Genomic DNA, 23,740 nt, shown 5'->3' with positions numbered 1-23,740 from the left:
GTGTTTCTTGTGAAGTGAAGATAATAAAGTCTCTGACAGTTCTGACATGAAGATTAAGTTGGACGGCTTTAACAGAGAGCTTAGGATAGCTCTCAGTATACAGAAGAATTCACTGCACGTCACTTTCTTTTCCTTTAATTGCCTCCTTAACATATGTTATTTAAACACATGGTTTGGAAATTCCCTTAGTAAGCATTAATTGTGAGATTAGAATTGGGTAAAATGGTCTTCATTATAGTCCAGTTGTAAGAATTTCTTTCTCATGCTGCTCAAAATGTGCTAATAACTGTTCTTTTCTTCAAATGAGAGAATAGTGATGATTAGTTTTATATTTGGCAAGATTACAACATACCTCTGACCCTTTAACCATTTTAAGAGGAACTGCTCTGCTTCTTGAGTAGTTAGGTTTAATGGAGAGGCCTACTGCTAGCATGACCCAGTCTCCTCCATGCTGGTTGGCCTACTGCTCTGCCATGAAGACAACATGTAGGCACACATACATGCATGCACCCCCCCCCCCCCACACACACACATGAAAAGAAGAGATTAGGGTGGAGAGAGAACAGGCATGCAGAGAGAGAGGGGACTGAGGGTTTGAGGACATGGAGGTTTGTGAGGCCTGTGTGATTTGGGATATTGTCAAAAGTGAAATCCGTAGGCCATCTGGAAATGGAGACATGGCTATCTTAAGCCTAGACTTTGTTGGGAAGGCTCCCTTGCTGGTACAGAGTGTCACATTACAGTGCTCACGCTTGCTTCTGCTCTTACCCTTCAGCTTGTTGGATGAGTCATCCACACCTTAGCGCTTTCAGAGCAGCACTTAAGTCAGTGTTTAACTGAGTGACCAGCTGACGTAATCAGTCATCTAACAGTGAATGTGATGATTTATCCCCAAATCTTACCTGTTTCTTTTTTTTAAAGTCTAAGAATATTTAATGTTTTTGGACCATTTCATATACAGTGTATCTACCCTAAGTTCTCCTACTCTATCTGGACCCTCCTCCAAAATGTTCTCGTTACCTTTATTCATCCTTCCCAACTTTAAAACAGCCCACTGAGTCCAATTAGTGCCCTCCCTGTGCATGTGGGCATTGGGCCATCCATGGAACACAGGCAAACACTACCATCAACCTCACTCCTGAGGGAAAATAACTTCTCTCCATTCAGCAGCTCCTCAGCTAGGGTGGCTAATAAATTCCTATCTATTGCCACACACTCCAGTCGAGTCAGTTTGACAAGCTGAGAGGCTTAAAAGCTACTCACAAGGCAAAAGAGTTTCACAGAAACTCACTCCTGGTGTCTGGCATTCTCTCTAACCCATACATTAATATTCCATTTCCGAGTTAGTCTAGTGTATGGATCTACGTGCTTTCTTTTAGTATTATCCTATTATAAGTGCCTTTTAAGATTGAATTCTGACATAGGTAAAGCCAGTGTTCCAACAGTCTTAGAACGTCCTTGAGCAAGACCATGGGCTTGAAATTCAGTAAGAATGTTGCTATTCAGTGACATTTAGAATAGCCTCTGGTACTACACTATCACTTAAAATAAAAGCCAAGTCGCTCCCATATACAGGAATTTACAATGGTTTAGGAAGTAGATTGGGCTGTGGTTTTAGAGTATTGCATTATTCATGAGATGGTTAGCTAGAACGGAACTCCCTAGTTAGAACCATGACTTGGGTGTGAAAGCCCTTGCCCCGGAGTGTAAAGACCTCACACCTGGCTTCTAAGACTATAGCTGACCTTAGATAGGGCTGACTCTGTCTCAGTTATTTTATTGCCCAGTTCCTGCCAGTCTTTGTGTTTTCATTCCTCTTTTCTGTGTAAGAGTCATTAAGCATCCGGTTACCTCATTTGTACCTTGCGGGTATGTCACCCAACTTCCTTATTGTCTTCTCTATAAAAAGTCTGATGCTCGATTTGACAAAATACATTCAGATTCTACAGAACCTCTCCTGTGTGCATCTGTCTGTCAATTCATCCGACGCTTTGCCCACCCACGACTAGAGACCCGTTCCACGCAGACAAAGTGGCCCAGAGGGTCTGCTGCAATCTATTATGAAGTTAATTCCTTCATCCGTTTGGAGTGTTTGTTGGCCATGGTTCTGTGCAGGTAATGTCATCCTCCGCCTCCTCCCTTGTTGCCTCCTCTTCGGTGATGCTCTGTGAGTTCGAGGAGATTGATGGCGATTTCCCAATTAGTGCGGACCACGTGCAACAGTAACTTATTCTCAGCCATTTGACCAGTTGTGAGCCTGAAGTAATTGCTGTCCTTGGCCAAAAGAAGCTTGTCAGACCACGGCTGAGACCGCACCAATCTGTCTGTGTCCTAAGTGTAGTTTCTACTGTTCCCTCTAGTGTTTCCCCGTGTTTTGGTCATATTATTAAGATCTGCAGCTGTGGGAGCTGCTTATTGTACAGGGGGAGATCAGGAGCTGGCTTTCAGTTGTCTGTGTGATGCACCTTTCCCAGAACCATTTGTTGAAAACTCCATGATGGCTGTGCTGTGTGGCCTTAACTTAAAACCAGGCATGGTGATGTGCCTAGCAGCGTGAAAGCGTTGTTTTTGCTCGGGAGTGCTTTGCCTAGCTAAATGCATTTATGCTTCCATATGAATTTCAAGATTGCTTTCCTTTGTCTGTGACAAGTGTAGATTGGTATTGTAGTGGATCTTGAGATTGCTTTTGGTAGGATGGCCATAATCGCAATACTCATTCTTCTAATTTCCTGAGCATGGGGAATCTTCCATATGCTAGTATTTTCCCAAAATTTTCTTCAGTGTTTTAAAGTTTTTATTATGGAGTTTTGTCATATCCTTATGTAGGTTCATTATAATATGGATGGATGGATGGATGGATGGATGGATGGATTGAGACCTTTGGAAATGGGATTGTTTCTCAGTCTGGTTGTCATTGGTATACAGGAAGGTTATTGATTTCTGTATGCTAATATTTTATCCTGCTGCTTTGTTGAAAGTGCTATCAGTTATAAGAATTTTCTAGTGGAGTCCTTCTGGTCTCATATTCAGACTCACACCAGCAAACAGAGGTACCTTGACATCTTGTTTTCCTATTTTTTATCTCTTTTTTCTTCTCCTGTCTTATTGCTCTAGTTAAGACTTCCAGTACTATATTGATACTAGTAGAGAAAGCATCTTGTTCCTGATTTTAGTGGGAGTGTTAGCTATAGGCTTGCTGAATGTAATCTTTATTGTTGAGATATATTCCTTCTATTTCAAGTTTCTTCAGGATGTTGGGTTTTGTTAAAAGCCTTTTCTGAGTCTATTGAGATAACTGTGTGATTTCTGTTCTAGAGTTAAATTTATAGCCTATATTAATTCATTGAGTCACCCCTGCATCTCTGGAATAAAGCCATCTTAATCATAGGGAGTGATCTTTGTGAAGTGTTCTAGTGTGGTTTATGTCATCTGTTTATGTCATATGTTTATGGTGTCTATATGCAGTACTACTTTGGGGTTGTGACACTTTGGGAATGTCATGCTTAGTTGATGGATATGAGCCACTCATCTTAGGGGTTACAGCTTCACTGTGGCTTTGGCCTCAGTTCTCCCTTCTCTGGTGTGCCACGGTGTGAGCAAGGCACAAGTTTCCATTGCAGTGGGTCAGGCTGGAACAGCATGCCTTCTTCACCATGGTAGGCTTTGTTACTTGAAGCAGAGAGCCCAAAGTAACCCTCTCCAGCCTAGAGTAGCTTTTCTCAGTACTTTGTCATAGTGCAAGTGGCTAATGCAGATGGCGCGGCTGCCTTGTTACCCATAGTTCCAGTATAGCTGTTTTCTCAGGCCTGAAGGAGAAACTTCAGAATGACAAGTAGTTTGTTAGATACCAGGATAATGGGGATAGAAACGAAACAGTAGATAGTCTACTGTTGACTGGCAGGTACCAGCAGAAAAGACAAGGACATGTGTTTAGTGTTTAAAGTGTTGACAGTTGGTGAGCCCTTCTAAGAGCTTTGATGGGTTTTCAGGAACATCCCTGCATCTCAGTCAGCTCCTCCTTTGAGAGCTGAAGGCTCTGCAGACTCTCAGATGGCAAGACTTCTGAAACTACTGAGTGGATAATCCTTTCATGCTCCCTGTCTTCTGTAACAGGTTGAATATGCTACTGACTGGGCTTCACATCTCCCTTTTTAAAGGATGCCTTTTAAGAATCTGCTAATTCAGATCTTTAGCTAGGCCAGGCTTATGGCCCACAGGCTGATTTTCCTTAAAGAACAAATGAACAAGCAAACGATTACCTTTAGATTGAGCTTTGCAGTTGACTTGTAGGTGTGACTTCTGAAGTCTCTGTAGTTTGATTTATGACCAAAGTGATAGCATTAATTTTACAAGTGCTTTTAAGCTATGTGTTCTTTGCTCTTAGGACTTCCCTATGAAAAATGAAGAATGACTCTTTAGCCAGGTTTTATTGGGATAAAGATCAATTTTATGAAGCCTGACGACTTCATATTCTGAATTTTACCTGAGCAATGTTCCAGCTTAACTGAATGGTGTATCGTATTGATTGACTCTCTCATCAGCTACCTTTATTGATTAATGACACAGATAAGAAAGATGTACCTTGTTGTATGGGGATTAGACAGGAAACTACAAGCCCTTCATATCTCAGACAGCTAATATAAGTCTGTATTTATGAATGGCATGATGCATGAAAGAGAAGGAAAGCCCAGGGTTTAGTTACGACTGGGGAGAAGTAGGGCAAAGGGAGAGAAAGCCTTGTGGTGATCTAGCTTTGAAAGGAGGGGCAGCTACCTGGGTGGCCAGCAAGCCTTTGATGCTGGCCAGCGAGTGAGTGTGCTGACCGATGGCTTTATTGATCACAGTCAACTCTGGACAGGTTTGAGGATGTGCACTTTTCCTAAGACTACAGGCAATTCTTGTTCCTTCAAGCACCTCCAAACAGAGTCTGTGTATAAAATACTGCGGAGCTTCAGAGGCCGTCAGTGCTGGCTGGTGCCTTCCACTGCACTGAGTTAGTTAGCTGCTTCTGGAATGCTGTATAAACCAAAGCTATCACAGTCAGTCCACAAAGCATACTGGCTAGGAAGTAAGAGGAGACTCTTGGAGAATTCATGTTTAAGGATTAAAAAATGCTGCTCATAGCAAAAGATAGCATGGTCAGAACTTGGCTTCAGGGACATGTGTGTCTGAGTGTTGGATACTCTTGCTAGGCAGGCTCTGCAAACTGCTGTCTCTTCTGCTTACTAGGGACAGTGACAGGCATGGTTGAGTGAGGTAGTGAGAATAAAGCTCGACACATGGCTGTTCCATGTCCATTATCTTCAGGATGGTGACAGATATGACGACTTCCAATTGTCAAGCTAAATCAAAACATTTCAGAGTGGTGGATGGTTTCTGACCAGTTTGAAAGAATAAGAGGTAAATGATTAATACAAAACCTATGCAAGTGTAAAAGTCTTAATGTAGCAGAAATCTTCCTGAAAATTAAGAGTACGAAGAAAGCTGTTCGGTAGTCTTTGAGAATAATTTATCTGTCAACATTTCCAGTACTGTCCATTTGGATCTAAGGTTTTGACTTTTGCTTTGTCCTAAAACCTTTGAATCAATGCTGTCTTTTCTCACTACTGTTTTATCCTCCTTGATAAAAGGCTGTTGATCTTCAGAACACCAGAAACAAGAAAAATAATACTAACTCCTTTCTTACCAGGTTCCTGAACTCTGAATAACCACAAGGGAGCCCGGTGTGCCAAGCACTGCTTTGCCCTATCTCTGTGCACAGCACCTTTAAACCATCACAACTCCAGTTTTTGAGTAATTAGTGTATTCCTTGTACATTATTAAGTACTGTTTTGTGTTGATTAATTTAATTTTTAATAGAATCCTTGAAGGTGCATATATATTAGCACTAGGTTTCTTGGTCCTTGATGCTATTATGCCAGTGGAAACTCCGAGAATGGAACTGAGCCAAACAGGGGAAGATTATCGAGTGGAATTCATGATTGCATTTTCCCAAGTTCCCAGAAAACAAAGGTTGTTGGCTAACTTGGGGTCTTAATTTGCTCAGGGAGAGAGACTCCTGTGGAAGGGATGTAAGGACAGGTCACAGGCAAAGCGTATTCTGCTTGTTGGTTCAGGAGCTGCCTGTTATTCCATTCAGACTGGGTGTTACCACTAGGTCATGGTGGGTTGGAGTCTGATGCCTGTGTAGAAGGGCCTGTGCCCTGCATGTTTATTTTCTGACTGCAGTTGAATCAGCCAGCCAATCCCAGGACTGTGGCCAGTGCTTTTACTGTTAGCATCCTGTTGAGCCCATGTTTATTAGTTAGGTGGCCCCAGCTTGTTGAGGGAAGACAGTGAAGCAGGTGTCCTGACGACAGTTGGATGACGTGACCCTAGGCTTGTCCTCTGTCACTTCAGGAACTGTTAAGCTTGTTTTTCATGTGAGGAAGTTGAGGTTAGTAACTTTACTGCTGTTTGTACCCATGCACCCTGTGTGCCCCATCACTGAGACGGCTCTACAGTTGGGAACGTTATAGGGAAAGACCAAAAGCGTGTGAGCATTTGTTGTTTAGAGCTGTGCAGCCCGTTGTTAACTGCTTTGTGCCAGCACACTAGCAATGGGACCATGTTTTTTGGGATTTTTACCTCTTATTTTGGTTACTGTGAATCTAAGTGCCTAGGAAAAATCTTGTACTGTAGAGTCTGCTCAGAAGCAGTGACCTCGAGGGTGAATAGCAGGAAATAAGTAGTAGTATGCGTCCTGGGGGCATTGGGACATTTAGGTGAGTTAATTCAGAACTGGGTTTTGTTGGAAGTGTCCTGATTTTTTTTTTACCATTCCTTTTGAATATCTTGTAAGTACATTTTCTTTTTCTTTTTTATAGCAAGTATTTTCTTGTGATACTTGTCACAACTCAGAACTCAGAACCCCAAATAAGACACATAGGGCACATTGGCTAAAAACTGTGTATGGCATAGTTGGGAATATAGCTCAGTGGGAAATCCTTTGCCTAGCAATCATACCTCCTGGGTTTGAGCTCTAGCTTTGCAAAACAAGCATTACAATAGAATTACGGGGTTGCTTTTGTGAAAAGGATTTTTTTCCTCAAGTACATTCAAAGTAAAAGCTCCTGGTCTGAAACAGCACTTAGTCTTCTCCCAGGGTTACTTGCTTCATTCTGAACTTCAGGGTTTCACGCTAGGTTTATCACAGTATTTGTAAGCCCTGAAGCAGAGGTGGGGTAGTTTTGAGGCAAGTGCCTCATGGAGAGACACTGGCTAGTCAGGCAGTGATTTCAGTATCAGCAGTTTTGTGATTATTATGGTGTGTGTTTATTGCTGGCAGTTCGTACTTTTTACAAAGAGCCTGTTTAACTGCTTCTCCTCCCAAGTGAAGAGCCACTAGCCCGAGTTTCCCTCTGGAAGCGGTTTCTGCAGAGCACTGTACTTCTGGCACATTCCTTTCCAGCCTTCCAAAGTGGAGACTTTGAAATGAGAAGTGTCATGCAAGGTGAACTATTGGTATTTTCACAGCAGGCACATTTTACCATCTTCTTTGTAAAAACACTATTGAATCACATTTATGGTTTTGTCACTTTTACAATGAGAACAGATAGTGACATTTAAGCCTAGGAAAATCCAGTCTCTGATATCGACTGTTAATGTGGATATCTTGAAGAAGCAGGTAGAACATTGTGACCTTATGATGTGAATTCTTTAATTAGAGCATACAGATCAGTCAAATATTTGACTTATTGATTTTTGGAGAACCAAACTGTTTTGTATGCAAGGTATGAACATAGTAGGGGATGCTGCCCTTGATTCAGAATAAACAGTTAGTCAAGGTCTTGTCCAGAGTAAATAATATACATTTCTACTATTTTAGTGTACACTAACAGATATAATCGGTTACCTCATTTATAGCCATCCATTTAAAGTGATGGTTGGTGTTTCTAGCACCAGTTGTCTAAGATAGCATTAGCTGGTAACTATGTACGTTTAAAAATACAGCATATCCGGGGCCTAGCAAACACAGAAGTGGATGCTCACAGTCAGCTATTGGATGGATCACAGGGCCCCCAATGGAGGAGCTAGAGAAAGTACCCAAGGAACTAAAGGGATCTGCAACCCTATAGGTGGAACAACATTATGAACTAACCAGTACCCCGGAGCTCTTGACTCTAGCTGCATATGTATCAAAAGATGGCCTAGTCGGCCATCACTGGAAAGAGAGGCCCACTGGACTTGCAAACTTTATATGCCCAGTACAGAGGAATGCCAGGGCCAAAAAGTGGGAGTGGGTGGATAGGGGAGTGGGGGGGAGGGTATGGGGACTTTTGGTATAGCATTGGAAATGTAAATGAGGAAAATACCTAATAATTTATATTTATATATAATATATGTAATATATATATGTAATATATATATATATATATTACAGCATATTAATGGTTCTAGCCTATCTCCAGTTCTTCTGTGTCATTGATGAACCCACAGAAACACTTTCTTTTTTCTTTTTTTTTTTTCCATTTTTTATTAGGTATTTAGCTCATTTACATTTCCAATGCTATACCAAAAGTCCCCCATATCCACCCACCCCCACTCCCCTGCCCACCCACTCCCCCTTTTTGGCCCTGGTGTTCCCCTTGTACTGGGGCATATAAAGTTTGCAAGTCCAATGGGCCTCTCTTTCCAGTGATGGCCGACTAGGCCATCTTTTGATATATATGCAGCTAGAGTCAAGAGCTCCGGGGTACTGGTTAGTTCATAATGTTGTTCCACCTATAGGGTTGCAGATCCCTTTAGCTCCTTGGGTTCTTTCTCTAGCTCCTCCATTGGGAGCCCTATGATCCATCCATTAGCTGACTGTGAGCATCCACTTCTGTGTTTGCTAGGCCCCGGCATAGTCTCACAAGAGACAGCTACATCTGGGTCCTTTCAATAAAATCTTGCAAGTGTATGCAATGGTGTCAGCGTTTGGATGCTGATTATGGGGTGGATCCCTGGATATGGCAGTCTCTACATGGTCCATCCTTTCATCTCAGCTCCAAACTTTGTCTCTGTAACTCCTTCCATTGGTGTTTTGTTCCCAAATCTAAGGAGGGGCATAGTGTCCACACTTCAGTCTTCATTCTTCTTGAGTTTCATGTGTTTAGCAAATTATATCTTATATCTTGGGTATCCTAGGTTTGGGGCTAATATCCACTTATCAGTGAGTACATATTGTGTGAGTTTCTTTGTGAATGCGTTACCTCACTCAGGATGATGCCCTCCAGGTCCATCCATTTGGCTAGGAATTTCATAAATTCATTCTTTTTAATAGCTGAGTAGTACTCCATTGTGTAGATGTACCACATTTTCTGTATCCATTCCTCTGTTGAGGGGCATCTAGGTTCTTTCCAGCTTCTGGCTATTATAAATAAGGCTGCTATGAACATAGTGGAGCATGTGTCCTTCTTACCAGTTGGGGCATCTTCTGGATATATGCCCAGGAGAGGTATTGCTGAATCCTCCGGTAGTACTATGTCCACAGAAACACTTTCTATGGGGAACTCACTGCGATAGGTTGCAGGTAGGTGATTTTCATTCTGCTTCCTGGCCTCCATTCCAGTCTCCAGAATTCCTCCTAGTCTTTGGGTAACCTACTTACAGGAGCTCCCTCCCACCTTACTGCCTACTTACTTACTGCCATTCCAGTGTCCCCCTAGCTCTTCTGGCTGCCCTTCTCAGCCTTTCCTCCAATCCATTTATGTTCCTTTGTGTCACATGTCAACCCTTAGAAGCAGACTCTAGCAGACATCACGGCCATAACGCTTGCCTGTGATCCAGCATGAGCAACAGCAGCCTGAGAATGGAGCACCCACAGATCAGATCAGATCAGATCAGGTAGCTACAACAAAAACCCCTTAACTCTTATAACTCCAGATGCCTCGGTCCAGCACAAAACCACAAACACACACAGCCAAGGTAGTATTCCTCCTCTAGAAACCAGTGACCCTATTGCAATAGGTTTGAGAAGCAGTTTAGCTGATGCAGAAGACAAGCTGAAGTACAATAGCAATTATGAATATGTTGAAGATCCTTAAAGAGGATGTTCAATGTGAATAAATGTATCAATGAAGGCTGTGAAAACATTGTTGAATGAAATACTGAAAACATCTTTATGACATGAAAATAGAGATCGAATCTCTACAGAAAACTCAAACTGAAGGAAAACCAGAAATGAAAAACTTAGGAAGTTGAACAAAAACCTCAGAGGTAAGCCTTGCCAACAGATGGAAGACATGGAAGAGGGAATCTACCTTGTTGAACACAAGGTAGAAAAAAATAGATAGCTCAGTCAGAGAATGTGGTTAGATGTGAGAAAATCTAGGCACAAAACAACCAGGGAGTTTGGGAGATGATGAAAATACCAAGCCTACAAATAATACAGTGACTTTCAACCCGTGGGTCGCAGGGCGTGGCCCAGCAGCAAAGCAGAACTATGATCAGGCTGGCCTCATCCTGGAGATGCAGGGGTGACTGCGCATCCTTGATAAGTAGTCTTAATGCAATCCACCATGTAAACTGACTGAAAGGCAAAGCCCATGATTATCTCAGTAGATGCAGGGAAGCCGTGACAAAACTGAACATCCTATCGTAATAAAAATCTGGAGAGACAGAGGGGACATTCCAGAACACAATAAAGGCAGTTTACAGCAAGCCCAGAGACAGCATCAACAGAAACAGAGGAACTTAGTGAATATCTACTAAAATGAGGAACAAGACAAGGTTGTCTACTCTCCATATTTATTCAATAAAATATTTGAAGTCTTAGCTAGAGCAATAAGACAGCTGAAGGACACCGAGGGAATACATATAGGAAGGGAGAAGTTAAATTATCTTTATTTGCATATAGTATGGTTTTATACACAAAAGACCCTTATACCTCTACCAGAAAACTTTACAGGTAATAATATTTTCAGCCGCTGGGTATGTTAGTATACAACTTTAATCTTAACACTTGGGAGACTGGTGTGTGGTGTGCAAATGGGTACAGCTACTGTGTATGTATGTTGTAAGTATGTATGTATGTATGTATGTATGTTGTATGTATGTGATGGTTCCTCACAATGCTTGGAGTAAATCTGTCTCATGAGGTGTATTATAGTACAGCTATACCACTCTTGAGCATACACCCGAATGACTTCATCGCCTTCTGCAGAGAACATGCTCATCCATGTTCACTGCTGCTATATTCATAAGAGCCAGAAACTGGAGACAGCCTGATTATAGAGTAGTCAACCTGGTGCCTCACTGGATGCTACACCCATACTGACTAGTATTCATGATATTGTAAGGTACTGTACATGCTACCAGAAGGAAAGGTAGTACCAACTCTGTGACCTAGAACAGTGACTTGTGTGTTAGATATCCTGGTGCAGTAATGGCATAAATGTTGAGGAGTGTCTACCCACTTCTTATAATTGGATTTATGGCCCACTCTATGAGATGGAATCCTTATTTATCACTGTTAAAGTGCTCTAGAATCTGAGACCAGATAGCCCATGAACCTGGGGAAAACCTAATACTGTTATTCTGCTAAAGGAAAATTGCAATACAATTACTGTTAATGACAAACTGATATACCTGTAGATCAATACCTTACTCAAACCACATCAGACAAGGCTCTTCTTCCAGTAGATGGCTGTTAACACAGAGACAGGCAACTGGACAGTGTAGAAAGTGAGAGACTGATGCCCTACATGGGATATCTTCATCAAACCCCTCCCCTCTAGGCTCAAGGATTTATGAGAAAGGGGAAACAGACTGATTGTAACAGCCAGAGGTGATGGTTGACTCCAAGTATTTTCTAGACACAACTGAACTGCTCACATATGAATGTCAAGACTGTAGTACATTCATTTCCTCCTATCTAGTATTTTGGATGCTAAAATAGATTGAGCTACCGAGATACATTAAAAGAACCTTTCCATTTTATCTTAAGCTCACCTTAAGAAGTGGTGCACACTTTTAATCCCAGCACTTGGATGGCAGAGGCAGGCGGATTTCTGAGTTCAAGGCCAGCCTGGTCTAGAAAGTGAGTTTCAGGACAGCCAGGGCTACACAGAGAAACCCTGTCTCGAACCCCCCCCCCCCCCAAAAAAAAAAAAGAAATAGAGATTGCCTTTAATCTGTTTAATAAATTCTACTCTGTAAAACAATAATGAAGGTTGATTTGTACTTGAGTGTTAAGACATTTCATCAGAATTAACTTCATTTTCTTGATCTCCCAGCCACACCCTCTAAACATTTGAAGATACTCTTTCTAACTCTGGGTAACCTCTTTGTCCTTGTGGGTTGTCTTCTAGCCATTTCTCTCCTTCACACCTTGGTCTGTGTAGTTGGCTCTGCATTTAGATTCCATCACGCATTAGTTGTCTTCCATTTTTAGCTTTCTCATTGTTTTAGTAAAACATTCAGATAAGGGTGAGGGGATGAGGGTGGAGCTCTGGAGTGTTGGCTCAGTGGTTGAGAGAGCTTGCTGCATTTCCAGAGGACTGGAGTTCAGTTCCCAGCACCCACATGGTGGCTTATAACTGAATGTAACTCCAGTTCCAGGGGATCCAGTCCCATCTCTGGTCTCTGCTTGCAGTGTATGCATGTGATGTCCAGACATATATGCAGGCAAACAGTCCTACATATAAAATACACATTTTACTGTTTTTGGCAAAGGACAGTCTTCAGGCGACTTCCCCCAAGCTTGAACTGTGCTCTTTTCTGCTTTGGTTGAACCTTGTGTGGAGAATTAATAGGAGCCGCCATGTTTCAGAATGACTGGGGGAAGCCCGAAATCCCAGAATTTTGACGTAGTTGCTAAATATGGCTGAGATTTAATACCGAAAAAAGGTAATTAATAAATAATTTATGTAGCCATTTGCTACCAGATGTTACTAACCAATTTGTTAGAACTAATGTGTATAATATACAGTATATAAAGTTTTAAAAGGTTCCTTGGTTTCAGTTAACAGTCTGTTACCTCAGGTTTCCATTTTACGGTTCAGAGATGGATAATTTAGATATTAGGGATATTAATTTTTTTTTCTTCTATCCAGTCTCTAATTTTTTTAGCCCCTTGGAGTTTTAAATTCCACCTTTTTTCCCTCCTAGGGAGCATCTGCTTTGGGAAAGGTAATGCACAAGGGCTTGTGGGAACGAGACAGGACAGAGAAGTAAACTCACTAAAGTGGTGGCTCAGGCTGAGGGCAGAGCAAGAGAGTGATGTGTGCAGAAGGTAAGGAAGGCAGCTTGTGGGAGAGAGGGAAGTAAGGCAGACTGACGGAGAGTGGATATAGCGTGGTTCTCTGTTGTGTGGAAAACCAGTGGCACAATAGAGATAAAGGAGAGTCACAGTTGGAAGAGACGAGGAGGGCCAGTGTGGGAGAAGGCTAGAAAGACAAGGAAGGAGGAAGACAGATTTGCCTTCTACCCAGTGCTCTACTCTGCACACCTCTTGAGATGGGCACGGCGGTCTGCCTATGTTGAGAGTGAAAAGCCAGCAGTGCAGGGCATACCAAGTAGCTGGTTAATGGCCACAGCATCAAGAGCTAACCAGGTCAACACCAGCTCAAGTATAGTTGAGTCAGGTTATCTCATTTTCCTCTGAAAAAAGCCAGTCACACACTTTGGTCAGGCAATTTGTGTGTTAGTCATGGTTTACTGCACACACGAAAAGTTGGATTTCACATACTTTATTCAAGATATGAAAGAAAGCACAGCTCTAACCAAGAGCTGAAAGTCACTGGAAAATGAACTTTGGTAGCATCCATTGTAGCTGGGGTTGTGATATGCTGCTTTTTTATTTTTCAGAGGGCTGCCGCTGTTGAGCACTTTACCTGGAAACAGTCTAAACCTTCTGGTTCTCTGGCGTCGGCTGCTGTTAGATTGCTTTGGTGTGGGTCAGAGGGAGAGCCGACCACAATTTGGAGCTATTGGTTTGCACCTTGCCACAGTGGACAGACAGAGCCACCCAGCCACAGGCTTGTGTGCAAAACAGCAAAATCTGTCAAGGGCTGGTCTTTCCTTCTGAGTGACAGTGTGGCCCAGAGTCCTGCTTACCCTCCTGTATAGTCACTACCATTCAGTGGTTCCTGTATAGTTACTGTATAGTCACTATCATTCAGTGGTTTCTGTATAGTTACTGTATAGTCACTACCATTCAGTGGTTCCTGTATAGTTACTGTATAGTCACTATCATTCAGTGGTTCCTGTATAGCTCCTGTATAGTCACTATCATTCAGTGGTTCCTGTATAGCTCCTGTATAGTCACTACCATTCAGTGGTTCCTGTATAGTTACTGTATAGTCACTACCATTCAGTGGTTCCTGTATAGTTACTGTATAGTCACTACCATTCAGTGGTTCCTGTATAGTTACTGTATAGTCACTACCATTCAGTGGTTCCTGTATAGTTACTGTATAGTCACTATCATTCAGTGGTTCCTGTATAGTTACTGTATAGTCACTATCATTCAGTGGTTCCTGTATAGTTACTGTATAGTCACTATCATTCAGTGGTTCCTGTATAGCTCCTGTATAGTCACTACCATTCAGTGGTTCCTGTATAGTTACTGTATAGTCACTACCATTCAGTGGTTCCTATATAGCTCCTGTATAGTCACTATCATTCAGTGGTTCCTGTATAGTTACTGTATAGTCACTATCATTCAGTGGTTCCTGTATAGTTACTGTATAGTCACTATCATTCAGTGGTTCCTGTATAGCTCCTGTATAGTCACTATCATTCAGTGGTTCCTGTATCGCTCCTGTATAGTCACTATCATTCAGTGGTTCCTGTATAGCTCCTGTATAGTCACTACCATTCAGTGGTTCCTGTATAGCTACTGTATAGTCACTACCATTCAGTGGTTCCTGTATAGTTACTGTATAGTCACTATCATTCAGTGGTTCCTGTATAGCTCCTGTATAGTCACTACCATTCAGTGGTTCCTGTATAGCTCCTGTATAGTCACTACCATTCAGTGGTTCCTGTATAGTTACTGTATAGTCACTACCATTCAGTGGTTCCTGTATAGTTACTGTATAGTCACTATCATTCAGTGGTTCCTGTATAGTTACTGTATAGTCACTATCATTCAGTGGTTCCTGTATAGTTACTGTATAGTCACTATCATTCAGTGGTTCCTGTATAGTTACTGTATAGTCACTACCATTCAGTGGTTCCTGTATAGTTACTGTATAGTCACTACCATTCAGTGGTTCCTGTATAGCTCCTGTATAGTCACTATCATTCAGTGGTTCCTGTATAGCTCCTGTATAGTCACTACCATTCAGTGGTTCCTGTATAGTTACTGTATAGTCACTATCATTCAGTGGTTCCTGTATAGTTACTGTATAGTCACTATCATTCAGTGGTTCCTGTATAGCTCCTGTATAGTCACTATCATTCAGTGGTTCCTGTATAGTTACTGTATAGTCACTATCATTCAGTGGTTCCTGTATAGTTACTGTATAGTCACTATCATTCAGTGGTTCCTGTATCGCTCCTGTATAGTCACTATCATTCAGTGGTTCCTGTATAGTTACTGTATAGTCACTACCATTCAGTGGTTCCTGTATAGTTACTGTATAGTCACTATCATTCAGTGGTTCCTGTATAGCTCCTGTATAGTCACTATCATTCAGTGGTTCCTGTATAGCTCCTGTATAGTCACTACCATTCAGTGGTTCCTGTATAGCTCCTGTATAGTCACTACCATTCAGTGGTTCCTGTATAGTTACTGTATAGTCACTACCATTCAGTGGTTCCTGTATAGCTCCTGTATAGTCACTACCATTCAGTGGTTCCTGTATAGTTACTGTATAGTCACTATCATTCAGTGGTTCCTGTATAGTTACTGTATAGTCACTACCATTCAGTGGTTCCTGTATAGTTACTGTATAGTCACTATCATTCAGTGGTTCCTGTATAGTTACTGTATAGTCACTACCATTCAGTGGTTCCTGTATAGCTCCTGTATAGTCACTACCATTCAGTGGTTCCTGTATAGCTCCTGTATAGTCACTATCATTCAGTGGTTCCTGTATAGTTACTGTATAGTCACTACCATTCAGTGGTTCCTGTATAGTTACTGTATAGTCACTATCATTCAGTGGTTCCTGTATAGCTCCTGTATAGTCACTACCATTCAGTGGTTCCTGTATAGTTACTGTATAGTCACTATCATTCAGTGGTTCCTGTATAGTTACTGTATAGTCACTACCATTCAGTGGTTCCTGTATAGCTCCTGTATAGTCACTACAATTCAGTGGTTCCTGTATAGTTACTGTATAGTCACTACCATTCAGTGGTTCCTGTATAGTTACTGTATAGTCACTATCATTCAGTGGTTCCTGTATAGTTACTGTATAGTCACTATCATTCAGTGGTTCCTGTATAGTTACTGTATAGTCACTATCATTCAGTGGTTCCTGTATCGCTCCTGTATAGTCACTATCATTCAGTGGTTCCTGTATAGTTACTGTATAGTCACTACCATTCAGTGGTTCCTGTATAGTTACTGTATAGTCACTATCATTCAGTGGTTCCTGTATAGCTCCTGTATAGTCACTATCATTCAGTGGTTCCTGTATAGCTCCTGTATAGTCACTACCATTCAGTGGTTCCTGTATAGCTCCTGTATAGTCACTACCATTCAGTGGTTCCTGTATAGTTACTGTATAGTCACTACCATTCAGTGGTTCCTGTATAGCTCCTGTATAGTCACTACCATTCAGTGGTTCCTGTATAGTTACTGTATAGTCACTATCATTCAGTGGTTCCTGTATAGTTACTGTATAGTCACTACCATTCAGTGGTTCCTGTATAGTTACTGTATAGTCACTATCATTCAGTGGTTCCTGTATAGTTACTGTATAGTCACTACCATTCAGTGGTTCCTGTATAGCTCCTGTATAGTCACTACCATTCAGTGGTTCCTGTATAGCTCCTGTATAGTCACTATCATTCAGTGGTTCCTGTATAGTTACTGTATAGTCACTACCATTCAGTGGTTCCTGTATAGTTACTGTATAGTCACTATCATTCAGTGGTTCCTGTATAGCTCCTGTATAGTCACTACCATTCAGTGGTTCCTGTATAGTTACTGTATAGTCACTATCATTCAGTGGTTCCTGTATAGTTACTGTATAGTCACTACCATTCAGTGGTTCCTGTATAGCTCCTGTATAGTCACTACCATTCAGTGGTTCCTGTATAGTTACTGTATAGTCACTACCATTCAGTGGTTCCTGTATAGTTACTGTATAGTCACTATCATTCAGTGGTTCCTGTATAGTTACTGTATAGTCACTATCATTCAGTGGTTCCTGTATAGCTCCTGTATAGTCACTACCATTCAGTGGTTCCTGTATAGTTACTGTATAGTCACTACCATTCAGTGGTTCCTGTATAGTTACTGTATAGTCACTACCATTCAGTGGTTCCTGTATAGCTCCTGTATAGTCACTATCATTCAGTGGTTCCTGTATAGTTACTGTATAGTCACTACCATTCAGTGGTTCCTGTATAGTTACTGTATAGTCACTATCATTCAGTGGTTCCTGTATAGCTCCTGTATAGTCACTACCATTCAGTGGTTCCTGTATAGTTACTGTATAGTCACTATCATTCAGTGGTTCCTGTATAGTTACTGTATAGTCACTACCATTCAGTGGTTCCTGTATAGCTCCTGTATAGTCACTACCATTCAGTGGTTCCTGTATAGTTACTGTATAGTCACTACCATTCAGTGGTTCCTGTATAGTTACTGTATAGTCACTATCATTCAGTGGTTCCTGTATAGTTACTGTATAGTCACTATCATTCAGTGGTTCCTGTATAGCTCCTGTATAGTCACTACCATTCAGTGGTTCCTGTATAGTTACTGTATAGTCACTACCATTCAGTGGTTCCTGTATAGCTCCTGTATAGTCACTATCATTCAGTGGTTCCTGTATAGTTACTGTATAGTCACTACCATTCAGTGGTTCTTGTATAGCTCCTGTATAGTCACTACCATTCAGTGGCTCCTGGCAGGATGCTCTCAGGCTTGTAGAATCCCCAGCGATGCGCCTTTGGGTTCACCTTGATTTGTAGTTTTATGTTGGAACAATTTTATCTAATGTATCGTTCAGTTCACGGAGCAGAAGAAATTAATCAATGCGAAATCTTAGAGAGCACAAATCTCCGAGTAACTAATTAATCAGACAATAAGCAAATGTGAAAGTTTGGCCTTATTTTTTCTATTAGATTGAATATAAGGGAGTGGGAGGGAGGGGCAGCCAAAGAAAAATTACTTTGCTTAAATTAGAGCATACTTTAAAAAGTTTTCTTTGAAGTACCCAAGGAGCTAAAGGGATCTTCAACCCTATAGGTGGAACAACATTATGAACTAACCAGTACCCCTGAGCTCTTGACTCTAGCTGCATATGTATCAAAAGATGGCCTAGTCGGCCATCACTGGAAAGAGAGGCCCATTGGACACGCAGACTTTGTGTGCCCCGGTACAGGGGAACACCAGGGCCAAAGGGGGGGAGTGGGTGGGTAGGGGAGTGGGGGTGGGTGGGTAAGGGGGACTTTTGGTATAGCATTGGAAATGTAAATGAGCTAAATACCTAATAAAAAATGGAAAAAAAAAAAAAAAAAAAAAAAAGTTTTCTTTGGAGAGCAGAAAGTAATTGTGTTGTAAGTATGTGTAATTATTTGCGTCCCTTTCCAACCTCCTTGGGATCAAATTGGTTTTCTCCAGGAAAGGCAATTGCAAGCACGGCGCCTTCCACTTTTGTTGAATTACTGTGTGTTGCATGGAGTGTACCCCACAAACCTGAAATCAGATGTACTGCTATGATTTATAATAGCCATTAATTACAGCTTTGTATTAAAGCCTTTTAGTTTTCTGCATCAGCAAGCCTAAGTTCTCCTTTGAAGAAGAGTCACTTACATTAGGTCTCATGCTAACTAGTGAATCCCTTCCGTAGCAGCTGATCAAAGGCACTGATGCACTTCTCAGTTAGCCTGAAATGTGCTTTCCTGAAGCTCTTAAATGTTGTGTGATGTTGAAATAGCTGGGAAGATCCTGTTCTGCTGATGAGAATCCGGCCCAGGTCGGGGCTCAGAGTATTGATAAAAACCACGCAGTTACCACATCTATCAACCTCACTGCACAGTCCCCTTTCTTACTCCCCCTAGCGTGCAGTCTTCAGGTCCCAGCTCCAGCTCCTTAGCTCCCCCTGTGGGCTTACAAAAGGCTCAGGTTCTACTCCTGGAGAAGGCAGTACTAAGTCTAGGGGTTTGTAAAGGGCTCCTTGTGAAATCAGGTGCAGAGCAGAGATTGAAAACACAAGTCCCTTAGTGAATTTTCATTTGAAAAACCAGGTTTCCCTGCCTATCTGAGGTAAAGAGTATCTGTAAGCCAGTCAAGTGTGCAGAGCCAGGTCACTGTGTCTTTTGGGCATCTTTGATAGGCTCCTTCTCTATTTGGGGGCCAGCGATTCCCTTACGTTTGCAGCATGCCCCTTTCTCAGTCTGATGTATATCAGCTATGAGTTCTTTGCTGACCTCCACCGTTTTATGACTTTGTTAAAAGCTTCTTGCTTCTTTTTATTGCCTTCCTGTGAATAAAGCCACATTTTGATTGAGAAAAGTCTAAGATTAGGGTAACATTTAATCACATACTTCTTAGAAATTACTCATTGAACTTATTTTCTTCAGATTTCATATGCCCAAGAAGCAACTTTTATCTTTTTTCTTTCTTTCTCTTCTCCTCTACCTCTTTGGCTCCCTCTATCTCCTCTTTTTCTTTTTTAAAGACAGTGTTTTGATAGGTAGTATAGGCTGGCCTTGAACTCGAAATTCCCCTGCCCATACTTACTTAGTTCCTCGTACTCATTGTTTAAGAAGTATACTAGGCACAGTTTAATCTTGCCATTGGACTTAATGTGTAGTACTCACTTCTGTTACTTTGCTGTGCTTCATCTGAATATATTTGGGAATAATTATTTTCACAAGTGCTCCTAAATAGTCTTGAAGGCAGAGTAATATGCTCTTGTGGTTTGAATGTACTGTGTCTAAGTTCAGATGCTGTTATCATGGTAGTGTTCAGGAGTAGGGCCTTTCAGAGTTGGTTAGGGCACACGGGCTTTTCCCATGCTGGTGAGGCTAGGTGCCTCATAAGTAACTCCATGTTGTATGCTACTGTTCCCAGGGAGATGGAAACAAATGCCTGCCGATCCCACACAGGCACCCAGCAACAGGTCAGAGGAAGGATACCACGGTGTCCAGCTTGGTGAACCAGTTGTTTATTGGGGTTACTAGGAGGAATATGTGTGGAAGGTCATTTGCAGGAACTGAAATGACCCAGAGACAGCTTCATTACCAAAGTCCACCCCAACACGTATTGAGAGCTGGAGACCCAGGGCACATGCACAGTCTGCAGGCGGCTTGGCAGGGTGGAGGGTGTCCTTTCGAGGCACCTCAGTTGGTCTAGCCTCTTCTAGGCAATCCAGCTGGTCTTTCCTTTTCCCAGATAGCCCGGTTTATCTGAGACTATATCTCAGTAGTCTTACCATTATATATGTTTGGGGAGGGAGGAGAACTAGTGTACCTGTTCGGTTTCAGGGACTTCTGGAAGCCATTGAATTGTTTACTTCCTGAACTTAACAGTGTTCCTTGAAGGACAGGGTGTTTGACCTCCCTGTAAAGTCTTGTGTCTTACAGAGCTTCCCCCTTAAAACATCCTGCATACAGACTATCCTGGACCCAGTTTTACAGGAGAATAAAACGGAGGCTGGTGGGTGGAAAGGCCTGGCATCGTAGTTACCAGAGCTGTGGTTTCCCCCACTTCTGCTCATTGTTGCTGAGCCACACTCGTGTGTGGAACGACAGCTAGTGCCCTTCCTTCCAGAGCTGCTCCTGGCCTGGCCCTTCAGTCTGCCTCAGCATCTGGCACCCAGCGGCTGTGGGGGAGTGGGCAGTGCATGCGGGATGCAGGTGCACTTTGCAGCTGGGGGTAAGAGAGAGGCAAGAGGTCCTGCAGAGGTTAGTAAGTGTTTTCTTCCACAGGGGAGAGTGCAGACCAAGTGGTGATCATATCTATTTCTTCTGTTCTCTTTCTTGTTTTGCTCCCAGATTTGAGAGAGAATTCACATGCCATGTAATTTAAAGTTTACCATTGTGATTCTTGGACTCACAGAGCTGTACAGGTAGCAGCTCTGTCAGATTCGGAACATTTTCAGGACCAAAGGGTAAAATGTCTCAGTCTGGCAAATGCTTGCCTGGAACTTCATCCCCTCCTCCTCCCCCAGAATAGCTGCCAGCAGTTCCTATCTGAAACTGTAGAGGCAGAACTAAGACCAAAAGAAAAAAAAAAAAAAGATCCACTGACCTCCACCTTGATACTCCTATCCCCACTTCCAAGTCCTACAGAACCTGAAGCCCCCAGTGCCACAGCGCAGTTTCCTCCTCTTGAGAGCCTGCAGCCTTCAGCTGTTCTGATGAAAAGAGTGACTCTGCTTCTAGAGGCGCCTGTCTTCTAGCTTTAGTGTGCACACGGCCCCCATCAATCCCGGTCTCATGCTGACCCTCTATGGGAGCAAGCACTGATCAATGTCACCATTGCCTTGGCTTTGTCCCACCCCACATCTGGGCAAGTATCAGTCAGCTGCTTCTGTATAAACTCCCCTCTGGGGACATTTCCACCCACATGGGACCATATAAGTGTGTGGTTTTCTGAGGTTCTCTTCATGTAGCATGCTTTCAAGGTTCATACATGACTGCATTAATATGCCATTTTGTTATAATGCTCAGTGACATTCCCTTGCATTATATACAAGGGTGGTATCTGTGGTATTATGGCTTCAGTCTCTCTCTTCCCAACCCCTTTTCAGCTATTGTAACTGAGTACAATTCTCCTATTAACACCACAGACCAGCCTAGAACAGAGAATTGTATAAAGTTGAGCCCCTATCCACAGGTGGATGGTACTGTTTACTGACTTACTTCCCTTCCTCCCTCATTTTTATGGAGTTTTTTTTTTTTTTTTTTTTTTTTTTGGTTTTCTGAGACAGGTTTTCTCTGTGTAGCCCTGACTGTCCTGGAACTCACTTTGTAGACCAGGCTGGCCTTAAACTCAGAAATCCACCTGCCTCTACCTCCAAGTAGAGTGCTGGGATTAAAGGCGTGCACCACCACTGCCACTGTCCGGCTTTTATTGAATTCTTGATGTATAAAAAAAACCACCATTACACTTTATGATGTAATAGCTCGAAGGACATGACCTGTTTGTTTTCTTGCAGAGCATATAGTCACGTTGAGGCAATGAGGTAATCTGTGTGTCTTCAGGTATGTTACATGCAAAGTCAGGTTTAGAGGAAGAGAGCAGTTGCTGCTTGTGATTTCTGGCAGTCAGTATTCCAGGTTCCCAGGTCAGTGGCTGTGTGTGTGTGTGTGTGTCCCTGCACCTATTCTTACCTCTGTTGGCCTGGGTAAGATTTGTAGTATATTCAACAGAGTCCTTTTTGCCACTTCTCTCACATATTAATTTAAACATTATAATAGCCATTTTTTGAAGTTTTCTAGTTTAAAACTAATAAGTAATGGTTTATTTTATTTTATTAGATATTTTCTTTATTTACTTTCAAATGTTATCCCCCTTCCTGGTCTCCCTCTGAAATCTCCCTCCCCTTATCCTTTCCTCTCTTCCCCTCCTCACCAACCCACCCACTCCCACTTCCTGGCCCTGGCATTTCCCCATGCTAGAGCATAGAGACTTCACAGAACCAAGGACCTCTCCTCCCATTGATGACCCACTAGGCCATCCTCTGCTGCATATGTAGCTAGAGCCATGAGTCCCACCATGTGTATGGTTGGTGGTTTAGTCCTTGGGAGCTCTAGGCTTACTGGTTAGTTCATATTGTTGTTCCTCCTATGGGGCTGCAAATCCCTTCAACTACTTGGGTCCTTTTTCTAGATCCTTCTTTGGAGACTCTGTGCTTAGTCCAATGGAGGTCGGTGAGCATCTCCTTCTGTATTTGTCAGGCACTGTCAGAGCCTTTCAGGAGACAGTTATATCAGGCTCTTGTCAGCAAGGTCTTGTTGGCATCTGCAATAGTGTCTGGGTTTGGTGGTTGTATATGGGGGATGGATCCCCAGGTGGGACAGTCTCTGGATGGCCTTTCCTTTATTCTCTGCTCCACACTTTGTCTCTGTAACTCCTTCTATGGTATTTTGTTCCACCTCCTAAGAAGGACTGAAGTATCCACACTTTGGTCTTCCTTCTTCTTGAGTTTCATGTGTTTTGCGAATTGTATCTTGGATATTCCAAGCTTTTGGGCTAATATGCACTTATCAGTGAGTGCATATCATGTGAGTTCTTTTGTGATTGGGCTACCTCACTCAAGATGATATCCTCCAAATACATCCATTTGCCTAAGAATTTCAAAAATTCATTGTTTTTAATAGCTGAGTAGTACTCTATTGTGTGAATGTACCACATTTTCTGGATCCATTTGTCTGCTGAGAGACATCTGGGTTGTTTCCAGCTTCTGGCTATTATAAATAAGGCTGCTAAGAACATAGGGGAGTATGTGTCCTTATTACCTGTTGGAGCATCTTCTGGGTATATGCCCAGGAGTGGTATTGCTGGGTCCTCGGGTAATATTATGTCCATTTTTCTGAGGAACTGCCAAACTGATTTTCAGAGTGGTTGTATCAGCTTCCAATC

The 23,740-nt window shown here is 42.3% G+C and overlaps 1 protein-coding gene across 5 annotated transcripts in view; it reads left to right on the top strand.

Annotated features, from left to right (window-relative positions):
• Positions 1-23,740, top strand: part of Prim2 (DNA primase, p58 subunit) — a 216,001-nt gene that overhangs the window by 84,629 nt on the left and 107,632 nt on the right. The window contains exon 8 of one of the 5 annotated variants that reach the window (XM_006495793.4): positions 13,831-14,157. The exons of the other annotated variants lie outside the window; for them this stretch is intronic. Coding sequence (XP_006495856.1) covers positions 13,831-14,091 — 261 coding nt within the window. The 3' untranslated portion in view covers positions 14,092-14,157. Of the gene's footprint in view, positions 1-13,830; positions 14,158-23,740 lie in introns of those variants that run through there. 5 annotated transcript variants of the gene reach the window in all.

This window comes from Mus musculus, chromosome 1 (assembly GCF_000001635.26).
Source record: "Mus musculus strain C57BL/6J chromosome 1, GRCm38.p6 C57BL/6J".
Taxonomy (NCBI): Eukaryota; Metazoa; Chordata; class Mammalia; order Rodentia; family Muridae; genus Mus; species Mus musculus.
This window is presented reverse-complemented; position numbering and strand designations above follow the sequence as displayed.